Source organism: Tachypleus tridentatus, chromosome 2 (genome assembly GCF_004210375.1).
Source record: "Tachypleus tridentatus isolate NWPU-2018 chromosome 2, ASM421037v1, whole genome shotgun sequence".
NCBI lineage: Eukaryota > Metazoa > Arthropoda > Merostomata > Xiphosura > Limulidae > Tachypleus > Tachypleus tridentatus.
This window is the reverse complement of record NC_134826.1, coordinates 140,938,659-140,960,366: the sequence shown is the minus strand read 5'-3', so window position 1 is coordinate 140,960,366 and position 21,708 is coordinate 140,938,659. Positions and strand designations below refer to the sequence as shown.

Here is a 21,708-nt window from a genome sequence, read left to right as displayed (position 1 = left end):
AAAAATGGGAAAGCTTACAAAACACCCCACTCGTGAGTTATAAGATGACTAAGTTTTATGAACTGTCAAAAGTGATAATTTCCCAACATGTTTCTTTTCATACAATCTCCTTACTTTATTTTCTCAAGCACATAACATTTTCAATTTTATGTTATTTCTCAGAATTCCTTCCAAATTTCAAACAGTGTTAATTAGTTGAATTTCATCAACTTCTGAGTTATTTTGGCAAATATTTATATTCTCCAAAATAAATCTATTTTTCATACAACAGGCTAGAACTTTGATGAATAAATATATAAATGAATCCCATAATCAATGTAGGTTCATTCAACATTGTGTACTGACACGTCATACTCCTTTGTTGCACTGCATCTGAACACAAGAAAATATTCCATTCCTGGTAATACTAGCTATTTGATAACAGGTAGCAATGGTGAACAATAATATTTCACAGTTTACCATGTGTTTGTTTTCTAGAATTACCAATGACTCCTTCATGCACAGTAAAAATGACAACACCAAGGCAACAGTGATGTCCAGTACATCACACATCAGTACTGAACAGTATATGGCTGGCAAATGCATTGGCGAGAAAGATCTTTCTTCTTCCCTGGCAGCCAAAATGTATTGGAAAGAAAGGACCTAACAGGTAAAGCAGGATAAAGGTGGAATGATAAAAAGTCCTATGCAGATGGATGGCAAGTAACTCCAACCAATGACATCCACAACCCAACAACAAAAAATACAATTTAAGAGAGAGGTGATATAAAAAACATGAAGCTAAGGGCTCAAAAGAAGGATGAATCAACACATGTAAAACAACTGTAAATCCCAATTTAGTAACTGAAAAGTCATTTGGGTCAAAGAATATAAAAGCATTTTAGTATACATGATAAAAATGGAGATTTAGAATACCTATAAATATTGGATAAGGATGCCTTATATAGTCATCGTTGACAAAGTAAGACTGTTCTCAAATACCCAAGTTGGAAAATGGGATTTGATAGATACTTTTGCATGAAAAGAGTTTAACTTCCTTTAAATACAACACTGAAGATAAATATTCCATTTTCATTGATAAACAATTCTGGTTGACCAACAGATTTAGTTAACTATAGAGAAACCTTAGAAGTTAAGTCCTCATGTTGAACAAAGGGCCACATAACTTCCAATCATGAAGAATGAGTTTCCAAATGTCTGGTCAAGGTTGTCTCAAAAGAGACTTCCAATCCATAATGATGAGACAGAGACTTCCAATCCATGATGACGAGACACAGACTTCCAATGTGAAAGAGACAAAGGTGGAAATTCTTGCAGATACTGAAGGAGTTGGAACAACACTTCAGCTGGCCAATAAGGTACAACCAAGAGAACTCAGCAGGGAACAGAACCAACCAAAGTCAGAACCCTAGGGCAATAATCAAATCTGAGAAAAGGCAAACAGATGTAAACCTATCCAGTTCTGACTGAACCCATCTAGTGCCAATGCTTGGGGATGAAGAACTGGAGAACAAAATAACTGCAGTTGGGAATTCCAACAAATTGCAAAGGCATTAATCATTATAAACCTAAGCTGAGAGCAAAACCACTGAATAACCTTGTGATGTAGCATCCATTCTCTTGGAAGAATTTGGATTGGTCGAGACACATGATTTGCAATTAAATTCATCACTCTTGGAACATGACATGCCAAAAGACTGATGCAATGAGAATGAGCCTAGCACAGAAGATCCAAGATACAAAAAACAGAGGCTTCAAGAACATATGCCTCCTGGATGAGAAATCTGATATACAACTGTGGAATTGTTGAAATGTATTTTGATCATTTTCCCCTTCAAAAAAGATAGATCTTGAACCTTTTCCAATGTACTGCAAGAAGTTTGAGAACTAGTCTTCTATCCAAGTACTCTGGAATTCCTGATCTTAAAGATAAGCTCCCCATCCCTTAAGAATATATCTGGGAGCAGACAGATCTTGGGACAAGATGCTACAATTGATACCCCAATAATAGTGTTGTTCCAATCAAACAACATTTCACAGTCAACAATGTTGCTTCTAAGTAATGAGACAAAGTGATCCATTTGGACAACATTTGGGCTTGTCCTAAGATTTAGAAAAGCTCATGGAATGAGAACCATCTCTGCAGTAAGAGGAGACAGAAGTAAATGCCTAATGGCACTTTCCACAGCTTGAAACCCGAGATGGGTTGGTTGAGTGTGGCTAAGTCAGTATTGAAAAACACATCCATTCCTATTCTTGAGATGGATCCAATTGTGAGAATCAATGAACCTGGAAACTGATGGAAACACTGCAGGCCAAGATTTCTAAATTACAGCCAAAAAGATAAGATGACAAAGGCAATAATAAGAATTTAAATATCAATTTAAGATTCTAACATTTCTGGAACTCCAGCAAATAATACAAAACAGAGAAAAGGAATTTCCTACAATTCCCTCACTGCAAAAAACAGTAAATAAACCTTTAGTATCAAAGTATTTCTATCCTATAAATCCCAACAACAAACCAGCCAGGAACCAAATAAAGAATGGAAAAAAATCAAACTGACTGAGGCAGATGTCAGGAAAATCCCAACTCATCCTTAAATTGCTTCGTAGAACATTAATAAGCTTCAACGAAAATTGTATTGAAATACCTCAGAACAGCCATGAATGTAAGATTAATACAAGTAAATTATGATCTGTTAAAAATGATCAGTGGTTCCAGTCTACAACCCCACAGGTCCAAAAAGGAGATTTATCCACTAAGAATCTAAACAGACTTTCTCTTGACAGTGATAAGTCAAAGTATGCTGATCTGATAAACATGGAGAATAAGGCATAGCTATCCCATCATGTACCTAAGCAGCAAATCTCCCAGCATGAACAGCAATAACAGGAGTATGGAAAAAAACACTCAAGTAGTCACTTGCTGTCCCTTTCTACTGACAAGAAAGGACTAGAGACAAATTCAATAGGAGAGACTTCAAAACGTTACAAACTCTAGCAACCACCTAAAGAAAAGAAGTTGGAGGTGGCTGCTCAAAAGCGGTCCATTGTTGAGACTGACATAGTAAAAAATAGGAGCCATAAAAAGTGAGTATAAAATCTCACCAGTCATTTACAAAAGCTGCCTCAGAACCCCTCAAAGACACCCCCTCACTCCACACATCTCCACCTCTCAACAGATCATATCACAGACATCCTTGACTGAGAGTGACCCCTCCTCTGGCTGTTGGTTGACAAACACCAGACAAAAGAGACAGAAGAAAATAGGTCTGGTTTATTTCTATAGCAGAAACATTAACTCTAAAATTTATAACTGTTGGTAAGTTTCTTTTATTAAATAATGTAGTTATAATAAAAAAAAATTACTGTAGAAATGCTGGCCACATTCAAATTCACAATGTGAGTAGCAGCTAAGCACAACACTATTGTTCATAGAAACCTGTGCCAAATGCTTCATTGAGAAAAAGTGACATTATCAGAATAAGGTGCTTATACACAGTATCTTGTTTGTTTGTTTTGGAATTTTGCACAAAGCTACTCGAGGGCTATCTGTGCTAGCCGTCCCTAATTTAGCAGTGTAAGAGTAGAGGGAAGGCAGCTACTCTTGGGCTACTCTTTTACCAACAAAAAGTGGGATTGACCGTCACATTATAACGCCCCCACGGCTGGGAGGGCGAGCATGTTTGGCACGACTTCGGGCGTGAACCAGCGACCCTCAGATTACGGCATGCCTTAATGAGCTAGGCCATGCCAGGCCCATACACAGTATCTAAGAAGATGCATTGAAGTTGGAGAAATTTGAAAAGTAGAATTTGCCTCAGGCATTTGAGTGGGGTTTAAATGACTAGAAGCAAGAGTTCTCAGTGTTTAGATTGGCAAAAAGTGAAAAACGTGGAAACCCTGCACATCAAAAAACATCTATAGTGTGTAACAGATCTACTATTATGTATTTATTTTACTATCTATATTTGTTTTAGTTTAATATACATTTAGAAATACAAGCAACTTACATTGGTAAATGTCTATTGTGAAAACCCCACCTGTTCTCTAAATTTGTAGAAGATTCTTGAGCATAAGAATCAACAATGCATATATGTGCATAAATACCAGTACAGTTGAGCCAACTGAACTTTCTTCAACCTTGCCTAAAGTTTATAAATCACTGTGCCAGAAGACAGTTTTAATACACTATTAATACAATTAATAGTAATAACCATACTATAAACCTCATAAGTTATAATTGTGATAAATGCTTATTAATTGGAAAACTACAGATATTTGGCCAAGGACACTTATAGATTTCAAACATTACGAACCATTTAACTTCCATGAATTAACTTTGGGCATTAGTATTTCCACAAAGACATTATGTATCGTTATCAATGAAAAATTTACATGTGCTTCGAGCTAGCTAGCTGTCAAACAAAGTGTACTGATGTATCAATAAATAATTAATCCACTTTCCATCAGTGTCATAAAAGATTCAGTTCCAGACCAGATAAAAGACTCAGTACTCATAAAAATATCATATATACACCAATATTTCCAATAGCTGTTTACAATAACCATTGTAATAAATTGTATTGTTGTTTGTGTATTAAAATATATTTGTGTTAAAAAGGAAAAGTATGTGAGCAACCTTGTTGTCAAATATGATACATTTGATACCTAATTAACCTCTAAATTCAAGTTCCCAGGTATCTGAAATAATAATACAAAACATACCTAATATAACACATTGAAGATTCGTCCAAGGTAAATTATAATACATAGCAGGTGTCAGTGGATAAGTTTGGAATTAATAAATAACTTGTTCAAAAAAACATAAAGCACAGTGACAAAGTAAATCAAACAATTTCACAGATTATGAGATGCTTCTCACAAAGTGGTACCCGACTTTCCCTTTGAAATAAGCAAAATAGGTGCTGTTTTAAAATGGAATAAAACTCTACTTATAAATCAGGAAACAAACTTTAAATTCATTCAACAAAGTAAAAAATAAGATAGAACTTACAACAAACAGTATTCATCTACTGACTCATTCTTGTTATTATTCTTATAGTGGTCAAACAAAATTATCCAATTCAACTTAAAACAATAAGACTATGTACTGTCATCAGAAGTTTCATGTTCACACAAGCAACCATAAAGTTAATTTAAATCAGTTAAAAACCATTGAAGAACCCAAATTCTTCTATCAATACAACATAAGAGAACCAACAAAAACTAAATTTCTATTTGCAAGTAATTGTTTTCAAATTTGTTTTTGCATTCTACTGCTGTTAACAGACCTGTGGTTTTCATTTTGACCTTAACTAAAAGTCAACAGTTTCACTCAATTCCTTGAAAATGACAACCTATCAAAATTATTCATGTTTTACTAAATCCTTAATAAGTTGACCATTATTATGCTGTTCTGTTTTATTTTTGCAATACGTAATTTAATTTTGTCAATGAGAAAAATACACTTAGTCACAGAAACATGATGTATGTATGTACAAAATTGAGACATCTAGCTACTGTAAATAGAAAAAGCCCACTGCCTCCCAAAAATTATTCAAGATAAAATATATACACGAAGTAAAAATACTTTCACAATTTCTAAGGACAACTGTTTGAATTTCTCTGCAACCAATCAAAAGTGAATAAAAGGTTAAGTAACAATCCACTAGATGAACCTGCTGTATTCCTGCTCCTTCTCCTATTATCCTTTTTTAAAATTGAACAAAGATTTCAAACAGTGGACTACTTTATAGAACATTCTAAATCTTATTCAATTTATATAACTAGAATCCTTCTTACTTTCTCTTATCCCCCTACATTCCTTTTTATCATACTTCAAGCAAAAGAAGAGTGCATTAAAACTTCTGAGAAACAACAAAATTAATCCAGTCCCCTGTCAACAAGCGAGATTAAATGTATAATCTGGCATTTTAAGAAAACAGTGCTAAGCCTTTTCCTTTAAAACATTCAGGGCATATATTCTATATTTTCTTACACATATGACAGCAAGGAAGTTAACACAGAATATTTAATTTAATAATATGATTAATATTTAAAGCAGTCTAGCCGATAATACAAAACATAAGTATACACAATTTGTAATGACCCAGAAAAATATGTAAAGTCTACCTCACTGTTATTGTTTTGTAATTGCAGAATATATATATCAATTAAAATTATTCACTCAAAGTCAATAGCATCCACTTTTACTTTATAGTTTTCAGTAAAAGTTACAATGCCACATTATATACCAATTTTGAGAATAAACAAGTAATAAGAGTAAATATGAGGTTAATAAAAGAAAAACTGCCTGATATAAGCTGTCATTTTTTAAAATAGTTTAATGTACTGTTCCTCAAACTTTTGTTATTCAAACCCCCTTCAAAAACATGTTTTTTTGTACACACCAATCTTATTTAAATGAGTGAAAATAATAAGATGTAATACACATGTACATTAAACTGTTATACATGTAATAATTAGTTTTATTTTCCTTTAAAAAAAAACATTAAAGTGCTTAATTTTTTATTATTACACTACTGGCTCTATCCTAATTACTCCTGCCCCCTGAGAACTCATTTTTAGCCCCTTGTGAACAGTATACCCAACATTTTTTGAAATGCTAGTTTGATGTATTTCTGATGTTCATGACTCTCACTATATACAAAATTTTGATGTATTTCTGATGTTCATGACTCTCACTATATACCAAACAGTTACCATTCCATTTAATTTACTTTTACATGGTAAGAAGTTTGAGGATTAGTTCTCAGGTCTAAAAGACATGAACTGTCATTCTTTCTTCTTCTATAATTTATTTTTATGTAACACAGCAGTGTTAGTTTTTTATTAACTGGTTAAGGAACTTTAAGATTACTTTTGGAATGTAACAAAATAATTAGTCATTTCTCTTTTCTACAGTTTCAATACATTTCAATTCTAGGCCTATCATTCCATAAAATAAAAAGGCAGCTGTCACTCAATGTCATTCCACTTTTATAATTCTATATAGTTTAGCAGTGTCATTTTTATTAACTGGGTAAGAGTGATTTAAAAATATTTGGGTTTCAAATACATTTTAACCCTCTCGGTGCTGAATAACAACTTTTAATGTTTGGCATGGCGCTGAATATATATGTTTGATACTTCAACTAATTTCGGTATCAGTACTATAAGCATGATATCTCGGCAATAGCTCAACAAAAAGTCCCTGAAATATTCAGTGATTGTACCCAATACTATATACATTAAATTCAATACATAAGCATAACAGGAATAAAGGAAGGTCGCCTGCCGAGCTGAGCCTTCAAGTCGACTGAGGTCATCAACCGCACCAAAAGGGTTAATTTTCTGTTTATTTCAATAGTACCCTTTTTTCTCTCATTCATTCTACTTTTACATCACCTCATGAAATTCTGCTCTCTCCTATTATCTTAAGAATACAGCACAAAGTAAGCAGAGACCTTTATCCTATTGATCTAATATATGTTTTATAAAACTTTAATATGATTATGTCACAAACATATTTAATTCTAGCTCTAAATCCTATTAGTCACAATACTACTTACAAATTAATAACTGCTAAGGGTAATAACATACTATAATTTAAAGTAACATTAATAACCAAAATCTACCTCAAAATACATTAACAGATTAATATTAACTTTATAATATTTTCACAAATTCGTAATCCTGATACAAATAGCACTAGTACTAGTAAATACTGCCTGTCATAATTGATTTTTTTGTGTTTTATCACTGTAGGCACAGTGTAAAACCATTAAGTCTTTGTTGTTGCAGCTTTATAAATTACAAATATAATACCAACGTCAGTTTGCCTCTAAAAAGAAAGGTCCACATTTCGAAAGCACTCGAATTATGTATAACTTACCATAAGTTATAATTTATATCATTTTGTATCAAGACCCTTGAACTTGTGTGTTTTTCTGACATCGTGAAACATATTACACTACTACTTGCATTACTAGTAAGTACTAAGAATTACAAGCTATTAATACTCTTTTTTGGGGGGCTCACAAATAAGAAATAAAGAGGCTAAACTCAAACTCATGGTCAAACTTCAAAGAACGTCATAACGACGAGTTTTTAAAAACTTATTTTACTATTAATATGTAACTATTACATACCAGAATCTCGGTTCTCTGGCTGTTTTTTGTTTGGTGCTGAGCTTAATATATGTTTACTTCCTGATCCTTTTTTTAAAATTAAAAACTATAGATAATACTATCTCACATTAAAATTACCGATAAAAACTAAATTCCCTCTTTTTAAGTTGAATAATAAAGTTTAACTCTGATTGGTTATTTTCTATAGCGCTATCTAGAATTTAGATAAGTGACTTGGGTGAGATAGTAAATCTCAAAATAAAAATAGCAACGATAAATAAATGGTACAATAACATAACAAAGAAAATAAATATTTTAATGTAGAACTATTTATTCCAAACAATATTTCTGCTCTAAGGTTTCCGTTCGGAGGGTTTTAGGAATTGTACTGGTTTCCTAAAACTATCCAGATTATCATCTCTTCTGATAAAGGGAATCAAATATAAAAGATGCGTCAGATAAAAAAATAAAAGAAAAAATGAAACTTGTTTGTTTGTTTTTGAATTTCGCGCAAAGCTACTCGAGGACTATCTATGTTAGCCGTCCCTAATTTAGCAGTGTAAGGCTGGAGGAAAGACAGCTAGTCATTACCCTCCACCAATTCTTGGGCTACTCTTTTACCAACGAATAGTGGAATTGACGTCAAACTATAACGCCCCACGGCTGAAAGGGCGAGCGTGTTTGGTACGACTGCGATTCGAACCCGTGACCCGCAAATTACGAGTTAAACGCCTTAACAGACCTGGCCATGCCGGGCCTCTAGAAAAAACTAAAACTTTAACATGTTCAAATAGTCAAATATTCGAAAGCACTCAAATTTTGGATCTTTGTTTGAAATTTATTGCGCCAATATTCATAACAGTGGAAGAAATTTGGGAGTTCTACCGCACTATTTAGCTCTAGTTACCAATAGTAGGTTCAAAAATGAAAAAAGTGAAGAACTTCATAGCAGATTATGAGATTTTCGAGCAATGTGTTTTACTGGGTCTGTTTTAAGTTATTGATACGGGTCTGATAGGCTGTATGTAAAGTTTACTCTTAAAAGAATCTTCGATACTAAGACTGAGATTTATAAAAGAAGCAAATATACTTTATTCAAGGTTAGGATAGAATTTTGAAACGTGAAAACGTTATTTACAGTCTAAGAAAACATCAGTTCTGGCCTGACTGATCATGCAATTTAACAATATGTTTCTGACTGAGCTTATGATCTATCATAAGCTGAATTTACCTAGGTTTCCAATGTCGACTTATTAAAAAAATTGTGCATCTTGGGGGCTGCTTAACAGCCTATTGAACTTATATGAAAACTATACTAAATTATCCAAAAAACTACAAACAATGCATGAAAAATGCAGATTACCGTAACAAATGACTTCGTAGATGTCAGACAAAGATGCATCATTAAAGTGTCTGCCTTATCAGCTGATGATGATTTGAAATACCCACAGTAGTGGATACGTGTGATGATAATCCAGGACTAACTCTGGGAAAAGGATCCTGAAAATATCACCATATCTACAAGAAAAATTAAAACACTAAAACTACTCACATCTATTGATAGATCTGCAGCAATAGTAAATTTTGTATACCACCTTCAGTTAGATGTATATTGACTAATATCATTATTATTACTTTGTATTGCGGGCCTGGCATGGCCAAGCGCGTAAGGCGTGCGACTCGTAATCTTAGAGTCGCAGGTTCGCGCCCGCGTCGCGCTAAACATGCTCGCCCTCCCAGCCGTGGGGGTGTATAAATGTTACGGTCAATCCCACTATTCGTTGGTAAAAGAGTAGCCCAAGAGTTGGCGGTGGGTGGTGATGACGACTACCTGCCTTCCCTGTAGTCTTACACTGCTAAATTAGGGACCGCTAGCACAGATAGCCATCGAGTAGCTTTGTGCGAAATTCCAAAACAAACAAACAAAAATTGTATTGTGAGTTAATTTCAATTTCCTTTTGAAATGTAATTTAGATTCTCAATTTTTAATTTGTTTTGTACGATTATTTGTTTTTAATTCGTAATTTGTTTTATTTGTATTTAACTGGTAGGTTTTCGTGCTTTTCATGACCTAATTCTTATTTTGAGCTTAACGTATTTTATTTAATTATTTTGAATTTTTATCTCTGTTTACTGGTTACTAGAGTTTTGTCTTACCCTTTTGCTGTCTTTGTTTACGTGTTGTGATGACTTGTGTATTACCTGAAGGAAATGATTATAAACTCCTAAGATCTCTAATTACTGTTCAAATTAATCTGTTGACACTTTAAGTTTCAGAGTTCTTGACTGAAAATATCCCGAAAGAAGGAGGTAGGAGACTGGTATAGTTAAAATAGCTTTTGATTGCACCCTTTATTCAGTATATTCGCATACTTTTTATAAATTTCCATACAGTATTTGCATGTAGCAGATCATATTGTATTGATACTATGACTCAAAATAATAAACATATGCCAATCCTCTTACATAAATAATGGTTATCTATTGAATTTTGTGTTCTCAAATTTCCCAAAGTAGCACCAGTCTGTCTGTATGTATTTGTAGATAATTTAAACAGGTAATACAAACATTTCTGTACAGCTGGTTTAGAACTGTGTGTAAACCATATATTAAAGTATGCAAGTAGTAGATTTGTGATATAGTTACTAAAGCTTTGGCTTGAGTATAAGACTGCGATATGTATAAAAAATCTTTTTTACTCTCTTGTTTTATTCTCTCTTTTGCCTCTAATTCCAGCAATCCATTTATTAAATAATTACAAATATCACAAACTCGACAGCAGTTTGGTAACATTACGTACATCAATATGCATAAACATCTTGTTTTTGTTTTTGTCTCATTTTCTTATGTGTGTTCAATTCATTCTTCTCTTTAAAATCCTGAACTTAGGTTTTTATAGAACTTCGGCTTTTTTGTGAAACATCAATATCTGTACAACTCAACTTTAGTCCAAATGTATGTTAGAACAAGGATGGAATACCAGTTGAACTACGTAACATTGAAGAAAAGAATGAAAATAAACACGTATGAAGAGAAGTGATTAATGATAAGCGTTTTCACACAAAATTTAATGGATTCCTTTCATATTTAGAAAACTTTGCCTTCACTGAAAGAGTTGAGCTTAAGTTTATGTGAGAAGATAATTTATAAAATTGTCAGAATTTTGAAAATCAACGAGACATGAAGCACCCATACTGAATGTTCTGTAACACATTAAAACATATTTTCTACAAAATATAAGAATATATCCAAAAATCATGAAGCATTTATGCTAAATTATGTATTGAGAAAGAGCAACCAGAGAGACTACATGTTCCTGTCCCGCTAATCCTCTATGAAACGTCATATTTCACCTTCGAAATTTAAGAAAATCTCTCTTAGGTTCAGAATGATAAACAATCCCGATCATTTCATGCAGTATGATGTAACCATAAATCTGGTACAAATGTGATCAAGTTTTACAGAGTTATTAACCCAAAACTTCAAAGTGCTCTATCTCCCGATTATTAAAAAAAAAAATGCTTCAAAGTGGTTCAAAATCTGAATCCGGATTTTGATCCGGTCCAACTTTGGGGAAGATTCATCCATATTGATATCTAATATTGCATAAAATTTTCGTGTAAATTGGTCTATTAGTTTTGAAGATACAGACACACACACACTGACAAACCCTCGCCTCCCCCTTTAGGGTAATAAACACTTGGAGCCTATTGTTAACATCGTAACACCTGGATACATAATAAAAACTTTGATCATCTCAGCACCAGTCTGGAGTAACTGGGTGAAGCGTGGATTAAGTAATTGATGATATAAATAGCTCTATATCTGAAACCTCCAAGTCGGCCTAATGAGCTGTAGTATTAGTGTGTGTGGATGACTTATTATAACGTCTTTATGTACTTTTACTCCTATGTTCTTGTGATTAGCATACTCGGACTGTAAGTGAGAGATTCATGATTAACGTTCGATTACTGCAAAAAGTAATCAACATTTTGGAACCGTGGCTAGATACAAATGATATTTTTGCACTTTTATAGTTATTTTCGTGAGGTTATTTTACGCAATCTATCAATTAGAAAGACCACATCTGACGAAATTAGCTGTAAGAATGTGAAAACATTGTCCAGATTTAATTTGTATATCAAGTGTTATGGTTAACCGTTTAACTTTCTTGGAATAACACTTGATTGTCATTGCAAGCAGTCCCAGGAACAACAACAAAAATTAATAAAATGTTAGCTTTCAAGTAGAAAATATATCAAAAACGAACACGCAGTTAAACACAGTACTGTAATATGTTAGCAAATTTCGTAAATAAAAAAAATTGATTCAAGATGAATAAGTTAAAGTATATTTTAAATATTATAAAATATATAAAATATGGTAGGTCCCAGGATGTCCAAGTGATTAAGGTACTCGACTCGTAATCCGAGGGTCGCGGATTCGAATCCCCGTCTCAACAAACATGCTCGCCCTTTCAGCCGTGGGGGCGTTGTAATGTTATGGTCAATCCCACTATTTGTTGGTAAACGAGTAGTCGAATAGTTGGCGGTGGGTGGTGATGACTAGCTGCCTTCCCTTTAGTTTTACACTGCTAAATTAAGGACGGTTAGCGCAGATGGCCCTCGTGTAGCTTTGCGCGAAATTCAAACCAACCAAAATATGTTAATAATGGTTTCTGAACATGTTTGGTTCACAAAAATTGCACTTTTTATCAGTAAAATCTTCAAGTCAGTTATCCTTTGTTTTAATTGCAGAAAGAGTAGATGTAACTTTATTTAATATATGTGAATATTTATATCATGACTTAATTCGTCGGGAAGTTTTTCTTAATGAAAATAATTTGACAGAACACTTATTTCATGACTACACTGTATTATTTGTACTAGATTTTGTAGTTTTATTAATTGTTGAGTTTTGTTTGTAATTAAGCACAAAACTACACAATAAACTAGCTATCGCAACCCAGTTACTGGCATTGCAAGTCCGGAGTCATGCCGCTGGGTGGCTCAGCTATTAAGAAATATCATTGTTATGTTTTTAATCTGGGGGCAATTTTACTTTAAGCATTTATTGTGTATCGTGAACTACGAGAGTGGTACACAATATATTTTGGTTTGTTTTGGTTTCAATTTCGCGCAAAGCTACAGGAGGGTTATCGGTGTAAGATTAGAGGAAAGGCAGGTAGTCATTACCACCCACCGCCAATTTTTGGGCTACTCTTTCACGTGATTGACCGTAACATTATATCGTCTCCACGGCTGAAAGGGCAAGCATGTTTGGTGTGACAGGGATTCGAACCCTCAGATTAGGAGTCGAGTGCCTTGACCACCTGGCCACGACGATTTTTACGATGATTCTTGAAAGGAAAGAAAATACTTTATCCGTTTTTCATGGCTACTCGCCAACTTTCTATTCAAAGCCATTCAAGAACCGAAGCCAATAGTGAAAAACGACTTGGTTCAACACCAAAATCTACGTACAATTACAAAACACGCTCTTGCAAAGGCGTTAAAGTTATATTTAAGTAGAATCTTGACATAATTGATTTCCACCCTCTAAAAGTTTTCAAATTCTTCTTCACTACCAACAAAAGTCCTTGAAGACATTCAAGCATCACAGAAAAGTAGATGGTTTGGTTTGGTTTTTGAATTTCGCGGAAAGCTACACGAGGGCTATCTGCGCTAGCCGTCCCTAATTTTGCAGTGTAAGACTAGAGGAAAGGCAGCTAGTCATCACCACCTATCGCCAACTCTTTCATCATTACATTATAACGCCCCCACGGTTGAAAGGGCGAGCATGTTTGGTGCGACGGGAATTCGAATCCGCGACCATCGGATTACGAGTCGAACGCCTTAACCCACCTGGACATGCTGGGCCCAGAAAAGTAGAAACCATTTAATTAAACACCCTTATACAAGTTAGAAACGCTTGTTTTATGAGGGCAAACACTGTATATTTTTATAACTGTGCGGTGTAAACCAATTTGTGCAACTTATAACACATCAATTGGAAACTGCCACGTTTTGGATTTAATCATTTCTCGACTTCGCCATTGCACTTTGTCTTTATGTGGTTTTATACGACTATTTCAGTAAGTTTTCTGACATTAAACAGTTACCATAATAGGTTTCTCTACCTTTCTGTGTGTGGCAGTTTCATTCGACTAATATTCGTACTTGCTTGTTTGTTTTTAAATTTCGCACAAAGCTACTCGAGGGCTATCTGTGCTAGCCGTCCCTAATTTAGCAGTGAAAGACAAGAGGGAAGGCAGCTAGTCATCACCACTCACCGCCAACTCTTTTACCAACGAATAGTGGGATCGACCGTTACATTATAACGCCCCCACGGTTGGGAGGGCGAACATGTTTGACGCGACGGGGATGCGAACCCGCGACCCTCAGATTACGGGTCGCACGCCTTAACACGCTTGGCCATGCCGGGCCAATATTCGTACTTCTCTGAAATTGTCAGTGCGTATTTTATGATAATTATTAGTATTTTGTTTCACAAGCCTACAGCAAAAAACACCTGGCTCAACAAATAATATAAATACACACACACATATATATATATATATATATATGTAGCTTAAAACTTATTGTTCATAAACGGACATCAAAACCATAAGAAACAAAATAATTGAAAATTATCAGTTTAAAATGGGAATAAAAACGTACAGAAAGAAGTCGAATCAAAATACGAAGATATGAAAACTACTAGCTCTTAAAAATAAACGATATTTAAAATAATTAAACATTATTTTCTCACGCTAGAAATCCATATTTCAATTCCATTAAATTTAATAATTACTGTATAGGCATGAAGTAAAAATAGGGATTTATAACTTTAGAAAATAATGTGGACATTATCTCAGCCTAATTTGTTTACTTTTTGACGATTCCCACTCCCCCTTTTAAACTACAGTGGTACCTCGGTTCTCGAACGGTTCCTTTAAATACCATCTACAAGAAACTGGTTAGGATTATACCATATACAGTGGTACTTCCCTTCTCAAACAATTCGGTTTTCGAACACATTGTTTGAGAAAAAAATGTCTCGGTTCCCGAACCAAGCTGTCTTGGCCCAAACCCCTGAAATAACCCGAACGACCCTTCGACCATTTTCGGCCCACGCCAAGCTTGCCCAAAACATTTAACCCGCACCTGTCGCTCAGTCCACACCCCAGCTAAAATCTGCTGTGAACGTTCTCGGTTTTTTGTTGTTTTTTCTAAATATTCTTATTAAATAAGCCACCATGGGGTCAAAGAAGGATAATGAAAGCAGCAAACCAAAAAGAAAAGTTGTTAGAGCCACAATAGAAGTGAAAAAAAAGATCTCATAGCGAAGTATGACAGTGGTGTTCGCGTGTCTGACCTTGCTACACAGATTGGTGTGGCGAAGTCTACAGTCTACACCATACTGAAAAATAAAGAGGTCATCAAAGGAGCTGATGTTGCAAAAGGAGTGACAGTGCTCACAAAACAAAGATCACAAACAATGGAAGAGGTAGAAAAACTGTTGTTGATTTGGGTAAACGAAAAACAGCTGGTGACACCATTTCTGAGACCATCATTTGTGAGAAAGCAAAGCAGTTGCATGCTGACCACCTGAAAAACATTCCTGGAACGCGTGCTGACACAAGTGATGCTTTTAAGGCTAGTAGAAGATGGTTTGAAAAATTTAGGAAGAGAAGTGGCATACATAGTGTGGTGAGACATGGGGAGGGTGCCAGTTCTAACAAAGACGCTGCTGATAAATCTGTTAGGGAATTTAAGGACTATGTAGAAGCTGAGGGTTTTATTCTCCAACAAGTGTTCAACTGTGATGAGAAGGCCTCTTTTGGAAAAAAATACCAAAGAGGACCTACATCACCGAGGAGGAGAAGTCTCTGCTAGGATACAAGCCAATGAAGGACAAGCTAACTCTATTGTTATGTAGTAATGCAAGTGGGAAGGTAAAACTTAAGCCTTTGCTTGTGTACCATTCTTAGAACCCGAGGGTTTTTAAGAAAAATAATATCTTGAAAAGTAAACTAAATGTCATGTGACAGGCTAATAGTAAAGTATGGGTAACCAGGCAATATTTTATGGAGTGGGTCCATGAAGTGTTTGCCCCAAGTGTGAAGAATTACCTCACGGAAAAAACAGTAGCCACTCAAGGCCCTTCTTGTGATGGACAATGCACCTGCTCACCCACCAGGCTTGGAGGACGGGTTGGTGGAGGAATACAGTTTCATTACGGTGAAGCTCTTGCCCCTAACACGACTCCTCTCATTCAGCCCATGGACCAGCAGGTCATATCGAACTTTAAGAAACTCTACACCAAAGCACTGTTTCAAAGGTGCTTTGAAGTGACCTCTGACACAGAGTTAACCCTCAGAGAGTTCCGGAAAAATCACTTTAATATCTTCCTTTGCTTGAGAATCATAGACAAAGCCTGGAGGGAAGTGTCTTTGAGGACCATGAACTCAGCCTGGAAGAAATTGTGGCTAGACTCAGTAGCAGATAGAGACTTTGAAGGCTTTGAGGCTGCGCCTGTTGTCGAGGATATTGTCTCACTAGACAAGTGTATGGGCTTGAATGTGAGTCATGATGATGTGGAGTTGTTGGAAGACCACAACACTGAGCTCACCATGGAAGAACTCCAAGACCTTCAGAAGGAGCAGCAACAAAAGGCAACTGAGGAAGTGTCTTCAGATGAGGAAGAGGGAAGGATGTTCCTAGTTCACTAATCAAGGAAATGTGTGGAAAATGTGGAGAGTTACAAAGTTTTGTGGAAAAATTTCACCCTGACAAAGCTGTAGCAAACCGCAGCATAAACCTTTTCAATGACAATACCATATCTTACTTCAGAAACATCTTTTAAATGCAGGTAGAAACAAACCTTATTAGACAAGTTTTTAGTGAGAAATAGGTCCAGTGAGTCTCAAGCAGGTTGTAGTGGTGCAAAGAGACAGAAAATAGAAAGAACCCCAGGAGAGTTACCTGACGTTTTTATGGAAGGTGACTCCCCTTCCAAACAATAATAACCCTCCTACTCTCCACGTTCCTCACCACCTTTCACTTACGCCACCAGATCTCCTCAGCAGAGGTAAATTTTCATTTATTGTTTTTTCATTGTGTTTATAGTTTTGTGGTTGACATGTATTATTATACAGGTATAAATAAGCAATATTTTTACTTAAAATGCTTCATGGTGCGTAATTTTTGGAGGTCTGTAACGGATTAATTTAACTTACAGTATTTCTTATGGGAAAAATTGATTCGGTTTTCGAACAGCCTTCTGGAGCAGATTAAGTTCGAGAACCGAGGTACCACTGTATCTTGTTATTAAAAGTTTGGTTTATTTATTTAGTGCGTGTGTGTGAAAGCTATTTTACATTTATAGTTAAATTCTAATGAAGAAATGACCGATAGGTTAAGACTGTAAACGTCTGGGTTCAAGTTATAGTTTCTCAATCATATTTGCTGTTTCACTGCATAGGGAGTTAAGAAATAATGAGATTTAGCTTCATATTAAAGACAAAAAAGCGTTTTAGAGAGATGAGACAAGAATTATCTGTTGAAAATTGAATTACTTGGAGATACTAATGAAGCGTGGACACATTTTTTAAATAGGTACTGAAATATTCATAACAGGCATATTCTTTATACATAAGGGTTTGGTTGCAAATAAGTAGCTAGAATGGCTCGCAAAGTTTCTTAAGCCATCCGAGTGATATTCTGTTGCTAGTGCCAGTGCAAATAGTGTTTCAAGTTGTATCCATAGAAATATTGAATACAAGTCTAAAGAGGTTATAATTTCATTGTATCGGTTACTGGTTAGGCCCCATTTGAAATATTGTGTTCAGCCTTGGACTCGCTATCTTAGGATGGACACCGAATTGTTGGAAAGTGTTCAGGGGACAACTACTAGAATGATGTCTGGGATGGAAGGGTTGTTGTACAAGGAGTGGTTAAGATCTCTTAATTTTTCTCTTGAAAAAAGAAAAGTTAAAGGAGATCTGACTGAGGTGTTAAAAGAATTGATAGTGTTGGTGTATCATTTTTTTTCATATTTAATGGTAAAAATAGCAGAATAAGGGGACACAGATACAAGTTTCGGTACAGTAAGTCATCTTCAGCTAAGACAGCTTTATTACTATTATCACAGTGTTTGGCCATTGAAATACATTGCCTTCTAATGTGATAGATTCAGTTAATATAAGGGTGTTGAAGGTAAAGCTTGATAAATATTTCAATGATGAGAGCTGGGTTTGAGATTTTTTTTAGTGTCTAATTTAGTGGATAAAGTTGCACAAGTCTCTTGTGAACATTAAATATTATGTTACCTTGTCACTTTTGCAATCATTTCAGCATTTATAAATGGCAAACCTATAGTTTTTAAATCCCTAATTTTTCGTTTATATAATAGTAGATTAATTAATTCAGAAGTAGAAACTGATGGGCAATTTGAAATTGAAAACGCGATTAAAAATTATCCATCTTAAGTTTTTTCGATTGTCTTCTCCTACGAATTTCATTCTTTCTCCCTTTAAGTAAATGTCAGTAAAGATGAAAGCTGAGTTCAAAATGTTAGCCAACATAATTTTTATTATGCTTATAATACAAGTGCTTGGGTACTAGGAGGTTGGATTGTTTTTGTTTGTTTGCTTTTGAAATTTGTGCAAAACTGCACGAGGACTATCTGCGCTAGCCATTCCTAATTTAGCAGTGTGAGACTAGAAGGAAGGCAGCTAGTGATCACCACCCACTGCTAACTCTTGAGTTATTATTTTACCAATGAATAGTGGGATTGACTATCACATTATAATGCCCTCATGGCTGAAAGGGCAAACATGTTTAGTGTGATGGGGATTTGAACCTGTAACCCTCAGATTATGAGTCGAGTGCCTTAACCACCTGGACAAGCCAGGCCAGGAGGTTGGAAAGAGAACTTGCTTACAGCAAAGTTAGTTTGTCTTATCCATGTTCTTGTAAATTATGAACTTTCTTCTAAATTTATATAATATATATAATGCTGAGCTGCCAAGTTTAAAATTTTCATATTGTTCTTGAAAACAGTAAAAAAGTGGAGATGATGAATCAAAGGCAAAACATTAAAAACTGTGTTTTATTTTTTATGACCTATCAATAAGTTTGATTATACAAATCACAATACATACAAATTTGCATTGATTAATTATGGCATTTTTCATCCATAGAAGACTTCAGAGATAACAAATAACTGGAAAGTATATTAAAACAATGAGGCCTATGTGAACAAATGTTTTTCTGCTGTGAATGTACGCTGGATTATTCAAGACAGACAAGTAGTTGAAGTAAGAGGCTCTTTGTCAAAGTGTATAGTGATAAACGTTCAATTAACTCGTACATTCCAACTGACTAATGCCTTCCAATCACTGGCTTCTCACAAATTTCAAAACAAAAATTAATAAAACAAATGTTTATGCAAAGTACTATAGTACAAGAAGTATAACTTGCTACTTCCATGAATTAATGCATTGTTATTTTGGAGAAGATAAAAAACAATGAAAGTAAGATGAGACAAAGTAATACATGGCCTTATTCTCATTTTTTATTCTGTAATTAAAACAGCAAGAAAGGCCAGTTCAACAATTCCATAAATTTCCAGTAATTGAACTGTAAGTTAGACCAGTTTAACAATTATATTAAATTTTAAACCATAGTTTTATAAAAAAATAACAGTATTAAGCTGAGATAAATAAACATGGCTCAACTAAAAATACATTAAAACAAGTTACAGCTGTGCAAGTTCAACCAGAATATAGTACTTTTAACTGTAAAAAATCAGAATTTAAAATTGGAATATATAATGAGGAACTGAATAAATATTCCCCAACGAAGTATGTTACACATTGAAACAAATCCACAGTTTTAGCAATGACAAACGGCTACAATGTCATATAATATTTGTACAAAATTCAACATGATCATATACACGTGTAATGGCACATCTATTGTTTTTTTGCAGTACATGACAAGTTTTAAAAAATTGTTTTGCTAATTATTAAACTCTTTCTTCATGATACAACGTAGATGTTTGAATAGAATATTTCTATCTTACCAACACCACTTGGTATTTAATCAGTAATATCAATACCAGCACCACTTGGTATTTAATCAGTAATATCAATACCAGCACCACTTGGTATTTAATCAGTAATATCAATACCAGCACCACTTGGTATTTAATCAGTAATATCAATATGAAGTTCTATTATTTAATTGTGAACACGGTAAACATGAACTGTAGTTAATGAAAAAGTAAAACTTATATACTGAAGGGTATTTTAATCCATAAGTAATTTTTAGAAACTCTAATGAAAATTGTAAAACGTGTACCAGACCGTATTAATTCCAGTTTTTCTCTGTGTGTGAAATATAGTTTTTATTCAACTTTGAGACCACACCACTCTACCTTACACACATCTCATAGCTCTATAACTCTTGTATTTCTTATTCACAATCTCTAACATCCTTCTGAAGTTTTAGTTTAAATTCATTAACAGTCATAAAACCAACAAGAAGAAACAGAAAAACATCAACAATCAATGTCTCCAACTTGGGACCTCCTACTGTAATGAAACACGTACAAAATAATACAATCATCATTATAAAACTGTGATTACTTAAACACATATAGTACACAGGAATCTAATTCAAATTTTACACACGAATAAACAATTGAAACTAAAGTACTGACGATATTCACAAAAGGAAACATAATTCTAATACAGGTCTCATAATTGCATTGTTTCTTCATTTTAACACCACCAGCATCTACTGCTATCACAAAGCATCTTCAACTTTTATTTTTACAAACTGTGGAATATCTTAGATTCAACACTTTCCTTTAAAAGTATCTCCACGGGATTAACGACTTAACAAAAGAAATCATGTTTCTACTGTGTACATCTAAAACAATAACATACATTTGTAGCTGCAGTATTATCAAAACTATATAAAATAAGGTTAAATCTTTATGTCCTATGAACAACCAAATTACAAAAAAAATCTTGTTATATGTTAATATATATATATATATATCTGTGCTTCATAGCATAATTCACTGACTTTACAGTACTCTATCATCCTCATTGAAGAAGCTAAGGAGACTGTTAGAATTATTTCCTTTTAATAGCTGTTTCTACATCAATTAAACTGTCAATCAACTTTATCCTTCAGGTAGCTGAAGGACCAGTGGTAAAAACTTATTCCTCTTCCTTCCCAAAGTAGGACTTATGACTCAGTATACCATACAAGAAAGTCCAGCACTCCTAAAATCACAATTCTTCAGTTTCTCCTTTCAAGTATTCAGGATGGGAAGAAGATACAACCTTTCTAGAATGTATGGGAGACATGTCGTCCTGTTGGAAAGATTACAACTTGTATGTGGCTTATACACATTTCCTAAGCTTGTATTCCAACACCTTTAACAAATTAACACAACTACTTTCAAGTTAGTGTAGTTAAATTAAGTTACTGTTCCTACTTTTTTCTACATGAAGAGTTGCATCTTTTTTGTGAAGCCAATAATTAGCTTCAGGA

The 21,708-nt window shown here is 34.4% G+C and overlaps 2 protein-coding genes across 8 annotated transcripts in view; both read right to left on the bottom strand.

Moving 5' to 3' along the window:
- LOC143245254 (uncharacterized) overlaps nt 1-8,374 on the bottom strand; it is a 57,581-nt gene extending 49,207 nt beyond the window's left edge. For both annotated transcript variants that reach the window (XM_076491409.1, XM_076491410.1), the window contains exon 1: nt 8,156-8,374. The gene's annotated coding sequence lies outside the window, so the exon portion shown is untranslated. The remainder of the gene's footprint in view (nt 1-8,155) is intronic.
- A 10,854-nt stretch (nt 8,375-19,228) lies between these two features.
- The window catches only part of sws (patatin like phospholipase domain containing sws), a 102,429-nt gene continuing 99,949 nt past the window's right edge, over nt 19,229-21,708 (bottom strand). For 5 of the 6 annotated variants that reach the window (XM_076491406.1, XM_076491401.1, XM_076491405.1 and 2 more), the window contains one exon: nt 19,229-21,527. In XM_076491406.1, coding sequence (XP_076347521.1) covers nt 21,444-21,527 — 84 coding nt within the window. In that variant the 3' untranslated portion in view covers nt 19,229-21,443. The remainder of the gene's footprint in view (nt 21,528-21,708) is intronic. The other variant, XM_076491402.1, reaches the window with a different exon arrangement.